General features: G+C 37.2%; 1 protein-coding gene across 1 annotated transcript in view; it reads left to right on the forward strand.

The window, feature by feature from the left end:
• FAF1 (Fas associated factor 1) overlaps positions 1-22,554 on the forward strand; it is a 496,086-nt gene that overhangs the window by 381,646 nt on the left and 91,886 nt on the right. Inside the window, exon 15 of the mRNA XM_066269224.1 lies at positions 700-788. Within this exon, the coding sequence (XP_066125321.1) occupies positions 700-788 (89 nt within the window). The remainder of the gene's footprint in view (positions 1-699; positions 789-22,554) is intronic.

The following is a 22,554-nucleotide window of genomic DNA, read 5'->3' on the forward strand; positions in this document are numbered from 1 at the left end:
TAATCATTTGAAAACAACTGAAAAGGAGAAATATTACTTGGGCAAAAAAGGAATCAATTTATTTTCAGAACTTAAATTACTGTTTGTTTCACCAAAGAACTTTTAGAGATAGAAAATGATTCTAAGTAAACAGTGTATTGAAGTGGCAGAGAGGACAGGCTTAGAGTCAGACTCATGGTTTCAAATCTTAGCCCAACCACTTAACCAGCTTTATCTTGTTTGGCAAGTTACTTGTGCTTTCTAAGCCTCATTTTTCTTCTCTTTAAAATAAAAATCATAATGACACGTTCATAAAATTGTTGTACAGATTAAATGAGATGATACATATCATGTGCTTAGCCTAATCACTGGCATATAGACAAATGAAAGTTGTTGCTAGTTAGTATTAAGTAGATATATTTTCATAACATGGAAGAACTTCTGACTCTTATGACTTGTACACTATTACTTATGCTGCTAAAAATATTTTTTTGTTCCCTAAAATCTAAATGTTCTGAAATTTTAGCTGACAATATACTACTTTACTCTTCCTCATTGAATATAAGAAACTTTTCAATGAAAACAAAAAAAATTTTAACTACATAATAGCATACTAGTTTGTACATTTTTTATTGTAGTTATTTCTTATGATTAATTCAGGAATGACTTCCCATTTTATAATAACTAATGTGAAGTTTGGTGATTTCCATGTGTTGCTAGGTAACACAACAGTGGATGAGTTAATGATGAGACTCATAGCTGCGATGGAGATCTTCACAGCCCAGCAGCAGGAAGATATAAAGGATGAGGTAAGGTGAAAGGTTAAGTAGACCTTTACTAGGATTTTGATGAGATAATTTGTCAAGTGATGATGCTTGCCTATGCCATAATTGATAAGTAAGGATGATGAAGATGTATTTCCAGATTAACAGGATTTTATGCCATTGAGTTTACTTTGCAGTCCATTCTTTTCATGACCCTATGACCTAGCAGTTTGTTTAACTTTATGGACATTTATACTTTGCTAGATTTGGCATGGTGACAGGAGGTCAATTTGTAGGAAATTAATTCCAAAACATGTTTCTGGAAGAAACTACCATCCAGGAAAATTTGTCCACTATGTGGGTTTTTCACTCACTTTTAAAGTACTTTTTTATTCTTTTTAAATATTGAGATTGATTAGCAATAAAGACATTTTACATTTGAACATGTTTTGAAGCACTGAGAGCCTGACCAGGTGGTGGTGCAGTGGATAGGGCATCAGACTGGGACATGGAGGACCCGGGTTTGAGACCCCGAGGTCGCCAACATGAGCGCGAGCTCATTGGGTTTGAGCAAAGCTCACCAGCTTCAGCCCAAGGTTGCTGGCTCGAGCAAAGGTCCACTCGGTCTGCTGTAGCCCCCCGGTCAAGGCACATAGGAAAGAGCAGTCAATGAACAACTAAGGTGCTGCAACGAAAAATTGATGCTTTTCATCTCTCTCCCTTCCTGTCTGTCTGACCGTATCTGTCCCTCTCTCTGACTCTGTCTCTGCCACAGAAAAAAAAAAAAAAAAAAAGCACTGAGAATTAGTAAAAAATCTCCAAAATTCTGAATTTTTTAGTCTTTTCAATGTTCAAAATTCAGATGATATAGAATACATGAGCATGGAACCTTAAATGAAATACTAATAACAGCAACACTGATAATGACAATGATAGTCAACACTTACTGAATATTTATAATGTGCTAAGCATTTTATATTTATCATCTTGTTTGGTCTTCAAAACAACCCTGTGAGGTTGTATGAATCAATCTGGAAGGAAACAGATAGCATTTTCAAGCTGAGTTATTTGAAAAGAGTTTAGTAAAGGAACTGTATAAAGATATGAGCAGGAATTATGGAAGTCAACAATGGATTGTACAGAGTCTAGCACTGTGATGGCGAACCTATGACATGCGTGTCAGCACTGACACGCGTAGCCATTTTTGATGACACGCGGCTGCATACCGCATGCCGAGAAGGACGTTTCATCCTCGGCTCCTGCACGGCCAGGTACAGTAAGTAGCCGGAGATAAAACATTTGCTATAGTGTAGACACTCTGTGCCAGAGGTTTGTAGACCAAAACAACAGAACTCTGGCACAGAGCATCTAGTTCTGAGACTTCCAGTTAGGCCGTTAGGGGATCTTTGACCTCACTTCTGGTCAGTGGAGCAGGGAGCAGCAGAATGCTGCGGGGGACGCATTTCTGGGGGCCCTGTGATCACCATTACCAGCAACCACATAACCATAGCAACCATCATCCAGTCTACTGTTCTGGGGTGTCGTGGATTTCGAATTGACCATCATTACTGAGATAAGTGAGGGGAAGGCTGGGAGAGGTGAGGGCCTGGACTATGGGTGCCATTTCCCGCCATTAGAAATAGTGGCAGCCATCTTAATTTACATGAGATGCAACTTGCAGAATTTCAAGACAGCATCTGGGCTCAGGTGTTTGTTGACTTGAGGTCAAAGCTTGAGAATCTGGAAAGGTGCCGCTTGGAGAATCAAGAGGAGTACCACTACGAACAGGAAATTTGGAGTGCCTGGAACCGATTGCCAGATACTTTTAGCACCCTGAAAAATATAGCAATGGCTTTACTCACAATTTTTCCCTCTACATACTTTTGTGAGACCTTATTCTCAGCGTTAAATAATATCAAAACCAACAAAAGAAACTGATTGACAGATGAAGTTAGTAGCGCTTGCTTGGGCTTGAAGTGTACAAAATACCAACAAAATTCAGCAACAAAAAAGTCACTAATAGGCAGGTTAGTTAAAGAATTCCTCCTCCCCCTCACTTATCTTAGTTCATGGCAACCCACACAAGTTAAATAATATCAAGACCAACAAAAGAAACCGACTGACAGATGAGCAAAGAAGTCACTAAGCAGGTAAGTTAAATAATTAGTTTTTGGTTTATTAAATATAGTTACATATTACAATTATACATTTTTGTTATTTAAACTATAAATATCGCAAAATTATGGGTTTTTTCTCAAAGTGACACACCACCTGAGTTATGCTTGGTTTTTTGGCGAATTTTGACACACCAACCTCAAAACATTGCCCATCACTGGTCTAGGAATAAACAGCCATTACCGTCCCTGTGCTTGAAGCCCTGCGAAGGGAAGGTGGTATATGGAGAGGATAACTTCTGATAGAGGGATACAGCCAGCCCTTGGTGACCTGGTAGGGAAGAAACCAGGGAATAGCTTTACTCTCCTTCCACACTCTCATCTCCTGCTAGTACCCCGTTAACCTAATTCATTAGAACCTCCGTGAACAAAAGCTAGGTACAACATGGATACTGAGGGGCAAAAGGGAGACAATCTAACAGACTGGTATTATTATCTATTATCTCTACTTTTCAAATGAGAATACTGAGAATCAAAAAAGTTAATTTGCCCAAGGTCATATAGCTGGTGGACCTACAATAATCTCAAGTAGTCATTAGGGCTTTATCAATCAAGAAATTTCTAGCTTTTAAGATAAAATAAGAAGCAAATGATAACAGGTATTTATAAAATTACTCTTTTTAATTTTGTTTCTTTTTAATTTAATTACAAAGAGATTTCTATAGAACATATAAGGGAGAGTTTGATTTCTGAACAATGATGAAAGATTTCCAGGTATAGTGAATGTTTCCAGTACAATACCCTTTATCTGTTGCAAATGGGAAACGTAGACAATTTTAATGTAACCTTGTACTATTGTATTCTACTTTACTTGTTTGTCTTTCATAAGACTGAGTTTGTTAGAAGAATAAGGATTATACCGTATTTGCATTTGTAACTCTGTTCCCTGACAGTATACTTAGGAGTAGGCACTTTAATAAATGTTTTTTAAATGATTGGGTAAATGAATACTTGGAAGAATTTACATGAAAAAAAGGTACTTAAAAAATAATACTAGAGCCTGACCTGTGGTGGCGCAGTGGATAAAGCGTTGGCCTGGAACGCTGAGGTCACCGGTTGAAGCCCCAGGCTTGCCTGGTCAATGCACAAATGGGAATTGATGCTTCCTACTCTTCCCCTCCCCTTTGCTCCCCTCTTTTCTCTCTCTCTCACTCTCACTCTCATTCTCACTTCTCTCTAAAAAATAGTCTTTAAAAAAATAATACTTGATTACAATGATATAAAACCTGACATGTCCACACTAACAAATGTGAAAATTTGGAGTGTTATAAGTAGTTTGCAGTTTTAATTCTCATTAGATATCTTATGTTGCTGTAAAAATGTTAAGTTTGTAATTTTTCTTAATTCTCTTTCATTTCTCTGAAAGGTAATCAGGTATATGGTAGAAAGATGTTTATCTGTTACTCTATAAATTGACAGTGACATTTCAAAATAATGAAGTACTGTACTTAGTTAGGAATTTGTAGTAATAGGTGTGTTGCCATTTAAGATTATTATACTTATCCTAAAATAGTCATTGATTAACAATAATTTGCTAAACACATTCTTCAGCCATTTGAATGTTGAGTCTCATTAGTACTAGATCTACAGATTATGCTGTAAAATAATATGAGTGCACATTATTTGCATGCATACTCCTAGTTCATTCTTTCCTCTTAATTTATGTTTCTCATAATTCATTGGTAAAGAAATTTACTTTAATTCCTTTAATATTTAGCACAAAATTGAATATGAAGGTTACAGGAAAAATCCCATGCTCCATATAATTGAAATTTTAATTGAAATTTAACTGCAAAAGATAAGGATTTCTCTTTGTTTTTAAGAGTGCCTTCATGAAAATTATCATTCAGGCCTTAAGTAGAGAATTCCTAAGAAAAGCTCTTCTGAGTTTAAAGACTTCTCTTGGAAAGACTATACATAGTTCATAATGACTTGGTATCTGCCACGTGTATGTGACAAGAAGCACTGTTCCTTATAGTTGTGAATTTGCCTTCAAATAAGACATCTTGAACTCCCAGTTAAAATAAAATTCCCGAACAGGTTTGGAGGATGGCTTCCTAGGCCTCAGTTTATTTAAACTTAACCAGTTATATCCATTACTTCCATGATTCTGTTGTATTAGTGCAGCCTAAGATACTCATACTATATAAAACGTTTATTAAATAAAACTGAGTCCATTCTTCAGTGGCCCAGACTGGACTAGCCTTTATATCATTAATTGTTCTATCTCTAACCAGGAAGTATACATTATATGAACCTCTATTTTGACAGAACTGCCTATAGCTTTTTCATAGACATTTTCATTAACAATATGTTTGGTTTTTAAGTGTTTACTGAGCATTTATCAAGTATATAGCCCTGGGCTAGGTCCTGGAGACACAGGTACTTTGCTGCAATGAGGGGCTATTGGCAACAAAAGGATAAGGAGGAAAGCAATTGTCACTACATGACAATAGCTACAATCTACAGTGGTACCTTGACACCCGAGTTTAATTCGGTTCATGGCCAACCTCGTGACTCAGTTTGCTCGTGTGTCAAATCCAATTTTCCCATTTAAATTAATGGGAATACAGTTAATCTGTTCTGGCCCCCAAAAACCACACGAATTTTTTGTTTTATATGCTTTTAAATAAGAAAATGTACTTTATAAATAATAAATACATATACACATACACACATACACATAATAAGAAAGAATGTAAAGAAATAAACTGGTTTATAAAGTGTATTTACCTTCAAGGTCAGGCGAAGATGCTGGCGGAGGGGGAAAGACATTAGCATAACAATTGCTCTTTTACAAACTTATTTGGCCAACATTCCACCCCTTTTGCTCACTTTGCAATTCACACCACAGGCATTCCTGTGCAAGGAATTAGGCACATCACATAAACAAATTAGAGCAACAGCATAAGTCATACAATTTCAACCAGACCTGCTCCCCCCTCCATCAGGGTCTCTCATATTGTCCAAAAGCCACATGTCCATCCAACAAAGAAGCTGATGCCCCCTCTGGTCACAGTCCAAGAGTCAGTTCACACACATGAGGCCTCAGGCCTCCCCCCCTCATCCCTGCCATCCTGGCAGCTCTTAAGATGCTACCCCAAGGGGGAGCACATGGCAATGGCAGCCAACATTTCCACCTCTGCTCCAGAGAGCATGCTGCCATCCACCCTATGTCCCATAATCATAGCAAACCTACCAGGGGCTTAGTAGGTACTCTTTGCTGCTGGGCTTTTACCTTCTGGAGTCTTTGAATGGCAGCTTCATCCCCAGTCTCCTCATCCTCAGAAGAGGAGCTAGAAACACCTGCTCCCACTGACTCAGAGCCACTCCACCGGCTAAGCATGGCTCCAGCTTAGGCTTCTGTGGCTGCCAGCTCTCCACAACTTCCAGGGCAAACTGCAACTCATGAATCTGTAATTCCTTCTCCAGATACTGCTCTCTGGTTCCACAACCAGGAGAACCTAATCTGGTTTTTCGTAGAATCAAAGGTCCCCATGAGTCTCAGTCACCTCTGGTTCCCCATCTGCACACCTCCCTTCTCCTCTCTGCACAAACTGGCGTCTCCTTTAGCACCCTCCCATCTTGGCTTCTCTCTCTTTCCCTGCTGTCGTGAACCAGCACAACTAGTAATTCCAGGTCCTGAGTGGGAAAGGCACGGAATTAAGAGAATACACTTAAAGAATTAAAGAATGGGTTCGGGAGGGCTCTGCAAAGCTGATAGCAGAAACAGAGCTTGCTCAAAAAACACATCTTTGTTTATAGGACAAAATGGGCCATTAGCAAATCAATGAGATCTCTGATTACATTTCCAAGGCAACCCAAGAATTTTACCAAGTACAGAAAACCCCCACCATACATAACATCTTAACTTTACACAAAACAGGATAGAAGAAACTTGCCTTCAGTCTTTCCGGGCGACTTGGGGGTAGGATGAGTATCAGCTAACATGGAGGTTTGGGGAAGGGCTTAGCCTTTTGTAACTTAATCGGGCAAGTGAGGTGGGGGGGTTGGGCAGACTGTCAGCTTACAGCCAGTTCCGCACACCTCAGTCCCCCAAAAATCTAAACTGCAAAAACCCTGTTGGTTTTTCGGTCCCTAACCACCCTGCCATCTCGGGTCCTCTTTCAGCACTCTGCATCCTCTGCTCTTGCTCTGCCATCATGGCTTCTTCTCCTTTTTAAAACTTTTCTGGCACCAAAAACCTCTCCTCCAGCCAATATTAGCATAACAATGGCCATTCCCAAGCAGGAAGATACCTTTTCCTGTACCAGTTGGCCATCTACATATCTTCTTTGGAAAAGTGTCTATTTAAATCCTCTGACCATTTTTAAATTAGATTGGTTTGTTTGTTTTTGTTTTGTTTTGTTTTGTTTTTTGCTATTGAGTTCTATCAGTTCTTTTTATATTTTGGGTATTAACCCCTTATCAGATATGTCATCTGGAAGTATTTACTTCCTTTCAGTAGGTTGCCTTTTCAGTTCATTGGTTTACTTTGCCATGCAGAAGCTTTTTAGTTTGATATAGTCCCACTTGTTTATTTTTGTTTTTATTGCCTTTGCTTTTTGGTGTCAAATCCAAAGAACCATTACCAAGACTTAATGTCAAGGAGCTTACCACCTATGTTTTCTTCTAGGAGTTTTATAGCTTCAAGTCTTACATTCAAGACTTTAATTCATTTTCAGTTGATTTTGTGTATGGTGTAAGATAGTGTTCCACTTTTATTCTTTTGTGTGTGGATGTCCAGTTTTCCCAGCACAATTTATTGACAAGACTTTCCTTTTCCCATCGTATATTCTTGGCTCCTTTTCCCATTTATATACTTGGCTCCTTCGTTATAAAGTAATTGAGCATATATGCGTGGGTTTATTTCTGGGCTTTTTATGTTATTCCATTGATGTGTCTTTTTTTATGCCATTGCCGTACTGTTTTGATTACTATAGCTTTGTAATATATATACTTGGAAATCAGGAAGCATGATGCCTCCAACTTCGTTTCTCTCTTTCCAAGATTGCTTTGGCTATTGGGGGTCTTTTGTGTATGAATTTTAAGATTCTTTGTTCTATTTCTGTAGAAAATGTCATTGAAATCTTGATAGGGATTTTATTGAATCTGTGAGTTGTATGGACATTTTAGCAATGTTAATTCTTCCAATCTATGAGCATAAAATATCTTTCCATTTATTTGTGTCTTCCTCAATGTCTTTTGTTTATAGTTTTAAGTGTACAGATGTTTTACCTCCTTGGTTACATTTATTCCCAAGTATTTTATTTTTCATGCAGTTGTAAGTAGGGTTGTTTTATTAAGTTCTCTTTTGTTTTTAGTGCAGGCAAACAACAAATTTTAATATGTTGATTTTGTAGCCTGCAACTTTACTGAATTTATGGATTAGTTTTGACAATATTTTGGTGAAGTCTTTAGGATTTTCTACATATAATATGTCACCTTCAAATAGTAACAGTTTTACTTTTTCTTTTGCAATTTATTTTTCTTGCCTAATTGCTCTGGCTAGGACTTCCAAAACTATGTTAAATAAAAGTAGCAAGAGTGGGTATCCTTGTCTTGTTCCTAATTAAGAGGGAAAGCTTTCAGCTTTTCACTTTTGAATACAGTGTTAGATATGGGTTTGTCAAGTATGGCCTTTATTATGTTGAGATACATTCCCTGTATACCTAATTTGTTGAAAATTTTATCTGAAATGGATGTTGAATTATGACAGATGCTTTTTCTGTATCTATTGAGATGATTGTGTGGTTTTTATCCTTTATTTTGTTAATGTGGTATATTGTATTGATTGATTTGTAGATGTTGAACCATCCTTATATCCCTGGAATAAATCCCACTTGATCATGGTGTATGATCTTTTTGAAGTATTTTTTAATTTGGTGTGGATTTTCACATTTATATTTATCAAGGATATCAGCCTGTAATTTTAATTTCTTGTAGGATCTTTGTCTAGTTTTGGTATCAGGGTAATGCTGGCCTTGTAAAATGAGTTTGGAAGTGTTTTCTCCTCTCATTAATTCTTCTCTAGATGTTATAGAATTCACCAGTGAAACCATCTGGTCCTGGAATTTAGTTTGTTGAGAAGTTTTAATTACTAATTCAGTCTCTTTACTCTAGTAATCAGTCTGTTCAGATTTGCTACTTCATCCTGATTCATCATAATAGGTTGTGTGTTGTTAGGAATTTTTTCATTTCTTCTAGGTGATCTAATTTGTTGATGTATAATTCATGTTCATAGCAGTCTGTTATGATCCTTTTTAGTTCTGTAGTGTCAGGAACAACATCTCTTTTATTTCTGGTTTTATTTCATTTCTTATTTCTTAGTCTAGCTAAAGATTTATCAATTTTATTTATATTTAGAAAACAGCTGTTAGTTTCATTGATCTCTTCTATTGTCTTTCTAGTCTCTATTCATTTGTTTCTGCTCTGATCTTTGTTATTTTCTTCCTTCTGCTAAACTTGAGGTTTGATTTTCTGTCTCCTTTGAGATATAAAGTTAGGTTATTTGAGATCCCTCCTGTTTCTTGATGCATGCATTTATCGCTATGAACTTTTCTCTTAGAAGTGCTTTTGCTGCATCACATATGTGGAATGTTGTATTTTTATTTGTCTCTAGGTGTTTTTTATTAATCTTTTGATTTCTTCTTTGACTCATTGGTTGTTTGGTAGCATGTTTAGTCTCCATATATTTGTGAATTTTCTAGTTTTATACAATTGGGTTGTGAAAGATGCTTGATATGATTTCAATCTTAATGTATTAAGACTTGTTTTGTGACCTATACATGCCATGGAAAACAATTTGGCAGTTCCTCAAAACATTAAACATAGAATTATTACACTACCCAGTAATCCACTTCTAAGTACATACCTAGAAGAATTGAAAACATAGACTCATATACTTGTACACAAATGTTTGTTGCAATGTTATTCACAGTAGCCCAAAAGTGGAAATGATCCAAATGACCGTTAACAGGTGAATGAATAAACAAATGTGGTCTGTCCATACAAGAAATACTATTATCCAGTCATAATAAAGTTTGAAGTACTTATATGTGCTGCAACTCAGACAAACCTTGATGACTGTAAAATGAAAGATGCCAGACACAAGAGGCCAAATATTGTATGATCCCATTTGTATGACATATCTTGAATAGGAAAATTCATAAAAACAGTAGCATGGAGCTTACCAAGGATGAGGATATGGAGTGGCTTGGGGTTTTATTGTTTAGTGGGTATATAGTTTTTTTGGGGGAGTGATGAAAATGTTATAGAACTAGATAGTGATGATTATTTGTAAAACATTGTGAATATTTGATACTACTAAATTGTATATTATGTATATTTTACCATTTAACATAAGAAAACACAGACAATGCATGTCAATGTTCAGTACTTTTAAGTACAAAGAAGTGACAAATTGCTGTGGGCTGGCAGTATGAGTAGTTGATTCTTGGGCTCAGTACTTGCTAGACACTACTGAGAACTAACAGAGTGGAAAAAATTCAAGCTCTGCTCTCATGAGCTTTAAACATGAGCATTTTATTACTCTATATTTAAATTATAAACTTTTACCTCTTAGGGAATCAAAGATGTAAGTTGAAATACATTAAAGGAGTGAACAAGCAGGTAGTGAATGTATGCTAATGCCAAGCACTTTCTGTAACTAATCTCTTTTAGGTTTCTTCATTATCTTAGGAGATGGTTATTGTCCCCATTTTATTGAGGAGGAAACCAAGGCTTTTAGAAGTTAAATAAATTTTCCAAAGACATACAGTTATGTCAAAACCAAAATAAACACATATATTTTGCATACATCAGGATTCCTTATAAAGCTGAGTAACATGTATATTTAAAATTCATGGGACAAACTGAAGCAGTCCTGTTACCATGATTAGGTAGAACTGGAGTGGGTTGACCTGACAAGTAGGTCAGACAATCTCAGATTCCCAAATATCATATTTACTTGAATAGAATAAGAAAGTTTGTCATAACTGTCTACTCTTGTGTATGAAATAATTATTGCTCACTGTTAAAGAGTTATGTCCACACCTGTTTATTTACATTTGTTGTTCTTAAAGTGCCTACTGATGGATCTATTCATCCATGCTTGACACCTCAGAGTAGAAGTTAATAATTTGTCATGTATGAAACTAATGTAAAGAGATTTATGACAACTTTGGCATTACAATTCAGCACACCTGTTCAGAGCCAGCCCTTCACATTTTTTCTTCCTTTGCCTGAGGTGAAGATTTCTTCATGGATTACAGTAACACTTTTTGACAAGCTTAGACTGGGTGGAGCTGCCTTGTAATGACAGAACACAATTGATGATATCTCAGTAATGCATTCTTTTTTGATTTGGGCTGTCAACATTTATTACTGTTAAGGCGCTCATCGTTAAATAGCTGGCCCAACCTGTCCACTTTTTGTTTTTATTAGCAGTAGAGTCTAACAAAGTATGTTTACTTTCTAAAAACACAGTGTTTGCTAGCTTTGGGGGAAATACACCTCGTTATTGTATTTCCTTTTATGTACCATTGTTTTAAAAGTAGCTATCTTAGTGTTCTCCAAATAAAAATTAAAACCTCTACTTCTTCCAAAGCCTCCTCAAGTGGAAGCTGAGACCTTCCCTCAGTCATAAAACTAATAGGCACCTAAGGAAAAATGTTAACTGAAACTCTCTTAAGGCATATTCTTTAAAAAATTTTTTTGAAGAAACAATTCTTGTCTTAAATATTACACTACCTAAATCTCTTATCTTTGGAGACAGTCACTTCTTTGGTGCTTCCCCTCCCCCCCCCATCCCCCCGGCAGTCTATGACTGTGTTTATGAGAGGGAACTTGGTCATTCTGCCTTTACCTTGAATTTGTGTGCTGTGCCAGATAGAGGGCTTCCACTGATTGGTTTTTTTTTATTGTTGGTTGTTTTTAAAGTCTGAGGGACATTACTTTTCTTTGAGGAACTTTTTAGAGTGAAAAGGCTAAAGTATATTCTTACAAAAGTAGTTTCTTATGTGACATAGAAGACATTAGAAGGAGTGATCCTTATAATCAGGAGAGACTTCTCTGAAGAGGTAAGATTTGACTTCATGCTGGAAACTACAAGACAGATTGTGTGTGCAGAGAAAGTATGAGCAAAAGAATGAAGAAGTTGTAGGCGAGTTGGCCCAGCTTATAAAAAGCAGAGAATTGTATAGAAAAATAGCAGGAGGAGAAATTCAATTGCCTACCATTAGGGTTTTTGTTTTGGTTTGGTTTGGTTTTGGTTTTGGTTTTGGTTTTGGTTTTGGTTTGACGTGAGGGGAGGGGAGGGGAAACAGTGAGGCAGAATCCCACATGTGTCTACTGGGATCCACTCGGCAACCCCATCTAGGGCCAATGATTGAATACCAAGCTATTTTAACACCTGAGGCTGGTGAGCTCCAACAGAGCTCTCCTCAGCAACAAGGGCCACTCTCAAACCAATGGAGCCACTGGCTGCAGGAGGGGAAGAGGCAGAGAAAAGGAGAGAGTGACAGGGAAAAAGCAGGTGATTGTTTCTCCTGTGTGTCCTAACTAGGAATAGATCCCAGGATATCCATATGCCAGTCTGACACTCTATCTGCTAAGCTACTTGCCAGGGCTCCATTAATATTTTTAACAAGTCGCCTTTCCTTTTCAAATTACTTTTCTCTGATTTGATTCTTCTCATGGGGGGGAGGGGGTTTGAGAAATATTTGGTACTTGTCTCCCAGTTACAAATTTGCCTCGACTCCAGTTACCCTTTCCAATTACTTATCATGCCACCAAATGGGCAGTTGCAATATAGTAAGAAAACACAGCAATAGCAAAAAGTACAAAGTGCAGACATGGCACAAAGAAGACTTCTTAGGGAGGAAACATTGAGTCTTAAAGGAAGATATCTAGAAGTTCACCAGATAAATCACTGTTAATTCATTATTTTGGCCCTTAAACCTACACATTTTTATTAAGGACCTGTTATATGCCCACATTGTGCTAAGTACTAATAGATATAAAGGATGACACAGTCCTTTAGATATTCAATGACATGAAAACAAAGGATCCCAGTATAATAATAAAATTCCCATGATGGGAGTATAGGCAGGGTGTTAAATCTGCCTATCAAAATTAGAAAGACCTCACCAGGGAAAATTATTTTAAGCTGAAAGGGGGGAGGCAACATTTTAGTAGCTAGATTTGTAGAGATGTATCTTCTAGAAGAAGGACGGGTACTTTTCCAGTAGATGGCTAGAGTGGAAGACATCATCAGCCAAAAGACGCATTATACTGGACGGAGTAAAAGTAGGTTTATAGTTGTCAGTACATGAAACACAGTTTATTTTGTATTGTTATTAATTATAGTATTATTTTCCATATGAACAACTGTAAATCTACTTTGCCCCACCCTGTATAATTAACTAGAGACGACTTGGTTAATTAGGAAGAGTCTAATTTCAGATTAGCTATTTCACTTCAATAGTAGCCACATATACTTCCCATTTCCCATTATGTCTGTTCTGTCTTTGCAGACCAGTTTTACCATAAAGCTCGCCAAAGTCAGTCAAGGCAAAGAAGAAATGATTCTCCACACTTCACACTACTAAATGGTTGTTGTTGTTGTTGTTGTTGTTACCAAAGTCAGTCAAGGCAAAGAAGAAATGATTCTCCACACTTCACACTACTAAATGGTTGTTGTTGGTGGTGTGTGTGTGTGTGTGTGTGTATTTTAATATCTGGACATACAAAGGAAAACATCCTAGAGAAAATTTTAGCAGACTAGAGAGAACTATTTTAATAGAGGAGTTGCTTTTGGAATTCTCAGCTGTACCTGTTTTATTGAAGCAATTCACTCCTCATGTGTTAAAATACTGTCACCAGCTTTGCACAGCTTTGGGACCTTGGACTAAGGATGCTAAGGTATTCTGATAGAGAATAACAGGAACTCACATCCATTGCTGATGGGAATACAAAATGGTTGAGCCACCCTATAAAACAGTTAGACAGTTTCTCATGTAGTTAAACATACATTTAACACATGCCCCAGCAATCTCATTTTTATTAATTCCAGAAAAATGAAAGCTTATATTCACACAAAAACCTGTACATGAATGTTCTATTTATAATGGCCAAAGCTGGAAACAACTGACATGTCCTTCATTGTGTTTCAGTTCACCTTCAGTTACATGCATGCAGTGGAATATACAGCAATAAAAAGGAACAAACTATTGATACTTAAATGTATTACAGTGGCATTATGCTTAGTAAAAGAAGTCAGTCTCTAAAGGGTACACAGTATATAGTTTTTGTTTGTTTTTTGTGGCAGAGACAGAGAGTCAGAGAGAGGAACAGATAGGGACAGACAGATAGGAAGGGAGAGAGATGAGAAACATCAATTCTTCGTTGTGGCACCTCAGTTGTTCATTGATTGCTTTCTCATATGTGCCTTGTCCAGAGGGCTACAGCAGAGCAAGTGACCCCTTGCTCAAGCCAGCGACCTTGGGCTCAAACTGGTGAGCTTTGCTCAAACCAGATGAGCCCATGCTCAAGCTGGCGACCTCGGGGTCTCAAACCTGGATCCTCCACATCCCAGTTCAACACTGTATCCACTGCGCCACTGCCTGGTCAGGCCACAGTATATAGTTTAATTGTATCATGTTTTTAAAAAGACAAACTATAGGGGTGGAGCACCAGTCAGTGGTTGCTAGGAGTTAGGCATCAGGAGAAAGTCCTGAGGAACAGCACCAGGGATTTTGGGGGATGGGGGACTGTTCTCTATCTTATTCTAGTGGTGGTTACATGTATCTATACATATGTTAAAATTCATAGAACTATACACCAAAAACAATTTTACTATATGTTCACTTAAAAATAAGATTAAAAGCAAGGAAAATAAATAGTTTATAGAATTGACTTATAGTCTTTAGCAAAAGTGTTTTTGTGTTTTTATTTGTATTGCTAACTTTGTGTGCCTATAATAATAGCTAACATTTATTGAATTCCTATTCTTAGGCATAAGACTGGGCTACTTACATTCCTACCATAATTCTTCAAGACAGGTTTTATTATACCTATTTGACAGAAGAGGAACCTGTGGCATAGCACAGTAAATAACTTTCTCAGATCAGATACTAATTAGAAAATTTTTTTCTATATAGCAGTTAGCATGACACTAAATTTAGTGATATAAACTGCAGCCATTGTAACATCAGTTCTCAAGTGTGGTATAGTGGCTAGTAGCATCACAGTCACCTGGGGAGTTTCTGTAGGTTTTTTTGTTTGTTTGTTTTTGTTTTTTAATTGATTGAGAGTCTTCCATACCGTCATCCATAGTGGCTACACCAATTTACCTTTTTAAAAAATTATTCTATGTATTTACGCTAGAAAAATACTACTTAAATTCTGTTGTTCATAAAGCTCTTATATCATGTGCATGTGTTTATATTTTATTTTATTTATTACTTCAACAGTTGTAAAGTGTTTACCTTGAGAAAAAGATAGAATAACTGTACATAAAATGCAAAGAATACAACCTGTGAAATCAGGTATAAGTGAGACAAAGTAGTCCCGAACTAGTTTATTCATACAAAGCACTAGAACTATTCATCTTTGCAACCAGCCCAAAGTATTTGTGAATGCCTCTTATCTGGGAAGGGGGTGAAATCTATACAGCTTTTTTTTTTTTTTTTTAGTAAGAGAGAGACAGACAAGGACAGACAGGAAGGGAGAGAGATGAGAAGCATCAACTCATAGTTCCAGCACCTTAGTTGTTCATTGATTGCTTTCTTATCTGTGCCTTGACCAGGAAGGAAGGACCTTGCTCAAGCGAGTGACCCTTTGGGCTCAAGCCAGCCACCATGGGGTCATGTCTATGATCCTGCACTCAAGCTGAAGACCTCAGGGTTTCAAATCTGGGTCCTCAGAGTCCCAGTCTGATGCTCTATCCACTGTTCCACTGCCTGCTCAGGCCCTATACAGCTTTTTAATCCAAATAATAATTTTAATGTATAGCTATAGCTATCTAATTATTATTTACTAAGAGACTGAACTACAGAATTTCACTTGGAAAGTCAGGACCAGCCAATCATGGAGAACAATCCTTCATATACTTAAGAGCCCTTTCATATTTGCTTCTCAGAATGATAGCCTCTTTCAAGGAAGGAACTAACAAATACCTGCCCACTCACTCTCTCATTCCATGTTGGAAGAACTACATATTCCCCATCCATGTGCTTTCTCTTTAACCACCAAACATGAGTTAGCTGGTAAAATGCTTGCTCTGAATTTCAATCCAATAAAAATCCTTTCAGTGCGTGCCTATCGTGTGCCAAGCTATACTGGGTAACACAGTTTCTACCCTCAGAGAACTGCCACTTATCTCTAACAATGAAACCTCAGTACATGAAGCAATTATTGAATCATTAGGTTCAAAGCAGGGAGATGTAGTCCATAGACAAGTGGAATAGAAGGAAGTGAGTTTGCAAGATTAAGAGATGAGAGTAGACAAGAGGAATCTGAATGGAGATATGCTTTGAATTAGGCCCTGGGTAATTGGAAGAGAGTCCTTGCTTAAAAGTATCTCATTGTCTCATTAGAGCCAACTAAAAGTTAATAGTTAAGAGCTTATAGTGCCATATTACCTGAGTTCAAATCCTAGCTCTGCCACTTAGCAGCTATATAACCTTAATCTCTTTGTGCCTCAGTGTCTTCAATTAGTAATTATTTAATAGCATTAAAGCAGTTGATACATGTAAGTGCTTAGATTCATACCTGGTATCTAGTAAGTACTTACAAAATACTTTCTATAATAATAACATAAACTGAGTTTGGGAGGATGAGTAGGAAGTAATAATTTGGATTAAAAAGGAAGTACATTGGGGAAAACATGGAAATGTGATAAGCATGTAGACGTAAAATGACCTGGGACATATGGGCAATAAGAAGTAATTTAGGAGGACAAGAAGGAGGTGTTGGTAGAAGGAAACCAGCAGAGAAGGGGCTGTAAACGTACATTGGAGACACATTTTGAAGGTACTTCTATGCTCTGCTGTAGAGTTTAAACCTTAAACTCTAGGCGTGAGTAGCCATCACTTCTTTTAAGCAGGAAATGACATGATTATATAAATATTTGTAATTTAGGAAATAATTCTGTTGACTGTGCTATCTGCTTATCACTTTGTTCATATCTTTATGATAGGTGCTGTAATTTATCTTTTTTTTATTTTTGAGGTACAGTGCTTTTCAAAGTGTGGTCCACTGACCACCCATTTACAAATTACAGGTTTTTTGAGTTTCCATGCTAGACCTACTACTGAATCAGAATCTGAGATCGGCTAGATAATCTGTTTTCACTAATTTTCTGTAAAACTAGTGTTTCCTATGTACCTTAAATTTGAGAACCATTGGTTTAGTAAAAAGTACATAGGCCTTAAAAATAGATAGATTTAAATATTAAACCTGATCCAGTCCCTGACAAGCTGTATACGACAGGCAAATTACGTAGCCTCAAGTTCAAGTCTGTTTATGTCAAATGGAAATAATAATACCCTACAAGAAACAGTGTGTGTAAAATGACTAATCCATAATAGATCCTCATATTTATTGACTTCCTTTCCAAGCTTATACTTTTATCTCCTACAATTAGTGAGAAAAGGAGATTATGTCTTATACTCATCCTACTGTTTCCAGTTTCTAACACAAAGCCTAACATATAGTAGGTATGCATACATGTATTATAAATGTATAAATGAATTAATGAATGAATTTTACAGGGAGGGACCAGAGGTCAGGAGACCTATTATGAGACTAATGCTATAGTCTAAGCTGGAGATAACAAGGGTCTGAACCAGAGGCATCATGCTTGAAGAATGTGGTTTTATTCTAGGTTACCAAGCAGTAAGAAGATTTTCTCTGGGTTGGGATAGCCATAACATAAACTCTCACAAGCTAAGCCTGCTTCCTCTAAAGCAGACACTTAAACAGCAGTCCATCATGTGAAACCCTGCCACTAAAGAAATTAGCAAACCAGTCTTAAATCCAGCTTTTCAACTCACTCCCACATACCACTCTATCCAGATGAAAAAGAACCTTTTCTAAACACCTCCACCGGAAATTCCAGAGACTTACACTCTAGCAAAGCAAGACAATCTTAGGACTTGGAAATTACTAGCTACTTGTGAATTCGTCTCTCTGTTTTTTATAGCCCTATGATGGACTATCTTGAAATGTCTCTGTTTAAAATTTTTGTTAACTAGAGTTTAAAATGTAACCAGATTTCTAACACTTAGGCTCAGTCTTTGATATAATAGGTATCAAACCTGGTGTTTTTCGGTATGTAACTTGAAAGAATGTTGAGTGTCGGGTTTGCCATAATCCTATTTCACTGTTTTTGAGCAGTTCATTAATGATTTTACAGGCAAATCAGTTTAACAGATATAAATATATAATGCAAATTCTCACTCATTAGAATTTCTAAGGACCTATGAAGGAAGTACCAGGCACTGCTTGGGACTTGGGACATAGAGCTAAAAAAAAAAAAAAAAGGTCTCTTCTTTTTGTATAGGGTCTGAAAAGAAAAATAAACATGTAAAAAGGTAATGACAACACTGCAGGATAATACAAGGCTGGTGTTACCTGTACAGTCATCCCTCACCATATCACGTTTCACTTTCTGCAGTCTCATTGTATCGCAGATTTTTAAATTGTATACTGTATATCTAATTTTGTATCACGGACTTTTCACTGTATCACGGGATTTTGCGGTACAAATATTGATCGACTTACACCTATGCAACCTACAACCATTCGACTTTACGACCACAATTGCTAGCCACGACTGCTCTGCATCTGGCAGCACAAGTGTTGCCCAGCTGGGCGTATGACAATGCGGACCAGCTTCCGGCAGCACTACCATCTCCGCGTGCACCATTTCAACTGTTATCCCAGACTCGGTACAGCAATTTGTGTTTTGTGTCTTGGATATTTTTCATCAAACCCCTCCCAAGATGTCTACCAAGAGGAAATTGTCTTTGCAAATATTAAACCAGTTGTACTGGTAATGCAGTGTTTTACTTAAACCTGACTAATGTAAAAATAAAATGGTGTAGAGGTGATACAAATGGCATAAAATAAAAAAGAAAATTATGATATATAACAATAATGAAAGAAAATTATGATAAAATATGACTTAAAGATCTTTATAACATCATTTCACAGTACTGTACATATAGCCTACTCAACTTACGACCAAATTGTGTTACAACCAGTCTGTCGGAACCAATCGTGGTCGTAAGTCAATTACTAGCTGTATATAGGTATTTTTATATATTCATTATTTTAATTTTTGTGGTAAAATAAGCATTTTCTAGTCTAAAAAAATTGAAAATATTAAAAATATAAAATATTAATTAACACAAAAGAATATTAAATCAAAATACATAGCATAGAATTTTATATGTCGTTAAAATTACATAGGTTTAAGAGTGTAGAAAGTGTTTAAGAGCTTAAGAAGTACTTATAAGAGTGTGGGAAAGGTTTATAAGAGTGTAGGGAGGGTTATAAAGCCTTAAAATATATATATATAAATAATAAAATAAATATAAGGTCACTACTTTGCAGATTTTCACCTATTGCGGGGATTCTAGAACCTAACCTCCACAATAGACAAGGTACCACTGTCTCCCTTCCTTACCATCTTGCTCTTCTCTATGGAGAGTCCATTCGTAATAAAAGAAAATAAAACCTATATTTGTTTTTCCTGTTCATTTCTTGCAGCAAGTGAAAATAGTATGTTCCTTGCAGCAAATGGAAATAGTGTATTCCAAGTGAAAATCATTCCATGACTATCTCGTACACTGATCCAAGGACTCTTTTTTTAATGTCTGGAAGGAAGAAAATTTAGGAGGGGAAAAACACAATGAGCATTTAGGTTGAAGAGAAGTGAAATGACAGAAAGCTCTAGATGAGGTACCAGGTAGCCTGCATTCTAACAAGCTGTGTGACGCTGGGAAACTCACTTAAACTTTCTGAGTCTCAGTTTACTCATCTCTAAGTGGGTAAAAAAGTCCTTTCCTGGACAACTGAATTAGTGTATCACATGTGAAAGTGCTTTGTAAACTTTGAAATAGAAGACTTTAAAGTGTTAAAAGTCTTAGATTAAAATATAGGGGGGGAAATTCATTAATACTGCATTTTCCTTTGCAAATACTTAGTTAATGGCAGCTTTGATTAACAGGGAAACAAGCTTTTTATAGAATGGTGTAAAAACCATTGGTTTTTTTACACCATTCTGTAAGAAGTGATAAATTAGGCCTAGAACCAAGGAATTCACTGTTATCATAGAGGGGATGAGAACTTTTAAATTATTCCTAATTTCATTTAACAAAATGATCATTTCTTTTTTTTTTTTTTTTTTTTTTGTATTTTTCTGAAGCTGGAAACGGGGAGAGAGTCAGACAGACTCCTGCATGCGCCCGACCAGGATCCACCGGGAACGCCCACCAGGGGGCGATGCTCTGCCCCTCCGGGCGTCGCTCTGTTGCGACCAGAGCCACTCTAGCACCTGGGGCAGAGGCCAAGGAGCCATCCCCAGCACCTGGGCCATCTTTGCTCCAATGGAGCCTTGGCTGCCGGAGGGGAAGAGAGAAACAAAGAGGAAGGAGAGGGGGAGGGGTGGAGAAGCAGATGGGCGCTTCTCCTGTGTGCCTTGGCTGGGAATCGAACCCGGGACTTCTGCACGCCAGTTCGACGCTTTACCACTGAGCCAACCGGCCAGGGCCAAAATGATTATTTCTTTCAGTCTGGAATCTTTAGCACATTTTAGAGCACAGTCCCACCATGTGTTCCTCTATTTAGTTCTCACAGCCTAGGTCACCCAAAAGTAGAGCAAACTTAGGGGCTTGCCCTAAACATCATTCTAAAGAGTCCTCCCTCAAATTAGCTCCCACAACCTGCAACTTTGAATGTGATTACCTAAAGGCAGACAAAGCACTTATGGAATAAGCAGAGTAGTTTCACCAAATAAACAGGAAGAGAGAGAGAAAGAGCAATACCTTTTTGAATTTGATATTTCAAAAAAATCAAAATCAGAGTTTGGTCAGACTTCTGAGACTTATTTTACAGTATAGCATTACTTTTTCTTCTAAGTTGTATATGTTGCATAATATGTGCTTAGGACCTCTAAATATTCTCATTTTCAGCCCTGTGACAACTCTCAGAGCCCTGGTATACAGAGTCAGTGGTTTGGGTGGAATACAGCAGTCAACCAGGGCACAAGGGAAGATGCTTCAGAGCCCTGAGGCTTGTGTTCATGTAATTGTTTATGAGCCTTTCCCCGCTTCCCCTCCTCTACCATTGTCAATTTACCTATAGAAAAATGCTGCTATCAATGAGTGGTGATTTGTCTTAAGTCCTCCCTAGGCAGTCCTTAGAAGAAATTCAGAGAAATGCAACTGTTTGGCTAAGGTTACACATCTAGTTACTAGAAAGAAGAGGATTAATATTAGCATGATGGTGGTGGTGATGATTTGAATAACTTTTATAAAATACCCCCTGAAGCTCCAGATACTATTGCTAGGTGATGTGTATTCATCATTTCATTTCACCCTCCCAATAATTCAGTAAAGAGTTACTTTTCCCATTTTAGAGATAAAATTAATCAGCAATGAAGAGGTCAAGGAACTTGCTCAAGGGCCCTGGCTGGATAGATCAGATGGTTAGAGCATCATCCAGAAATAGAGGCTGCTGGTTCATTCCCTGGTCAGGGCACATACAGAAACAGATCAGTGTTCTTTACTTCTCTCTCCCTCTCCCTCTCCCTCTCCCTCTCCCTCTCCCTCTCCCCCTCCCCCTCCCTCCCTCTCTCTCTAAAATAAATTAAAAAGCAAAGAAAAAAGAAAGGAACTTGCCCAAAGACACAGAAATGAAGTGACAGACCTAGAACTTAAACCAAATCTGTCTGTGTTTGAAGCCCAGGACCTTTTCCCTGTACTGTTCTGCCATCAGGATGGAACAATGACTAGGAGCCAAGTTATTTGGCTGGAAGATGAGGGTCCTGGCTGCAGCACACCATGGAGCCAGTGCTGTCAGGCAGCACTTCTTTTGAATGCCAATTCAACACACCTTTTCAAGCAGTGCCCTCATCATTTATACTTCAAGTGCAGAAAAATGGAAATGTTCCTCTCCCTTCTTTCACTACAGAGAGCTTTGTTGTTACTTAGGTCATGGCTCAGTAGCTGTCAAGATAGCAACTCAGGTGACTTTCTACTGAAATTTTGATACTTGGAATCTTATTTAAGAAGAAATTTACATAACCCAAAATTAAACAATTTAAAGTGTACAATTCACTGACATCTTACACATTCATAATGTTATATCTCTATATATACTGCTCACAAACATTAGGGGATATTTTATTGTTTCATATTCATTTTGAAATATCCCCTAAATTTTGTGAGCAGTATAGTTAGAACAGTTTCTATCATATAAGTAAGCATTCACTAAATGTTTACTACTAATAATCTATCAAGTGCAACTTGGTGGTGTTAACTTATGCTGGAAATTCAGAGATTAATAAAACAGTATTTCTGCCCTCTTAAGTGCTCAGTCTAGTAAGAGAGACAAATATGTACATGTAT

The sequence above is a fragment of the Saccopteryx bilineata genome, chromosome 3, assembly GCF_036850765.1.
Source record: "Saccopteryx bilineata isolate mSacBil1 chromosome 3, mSacBil1_pri_phased_curated, whole genome shotgun sequence".
NCBI classification, from domain to species: domain Eukaryota; kingdom Metazoa; phylum Chordata; class Mammalia; order Chiroptera; family Emballonuridae; genus Saccopteryx; species Saccopteryx bilineata.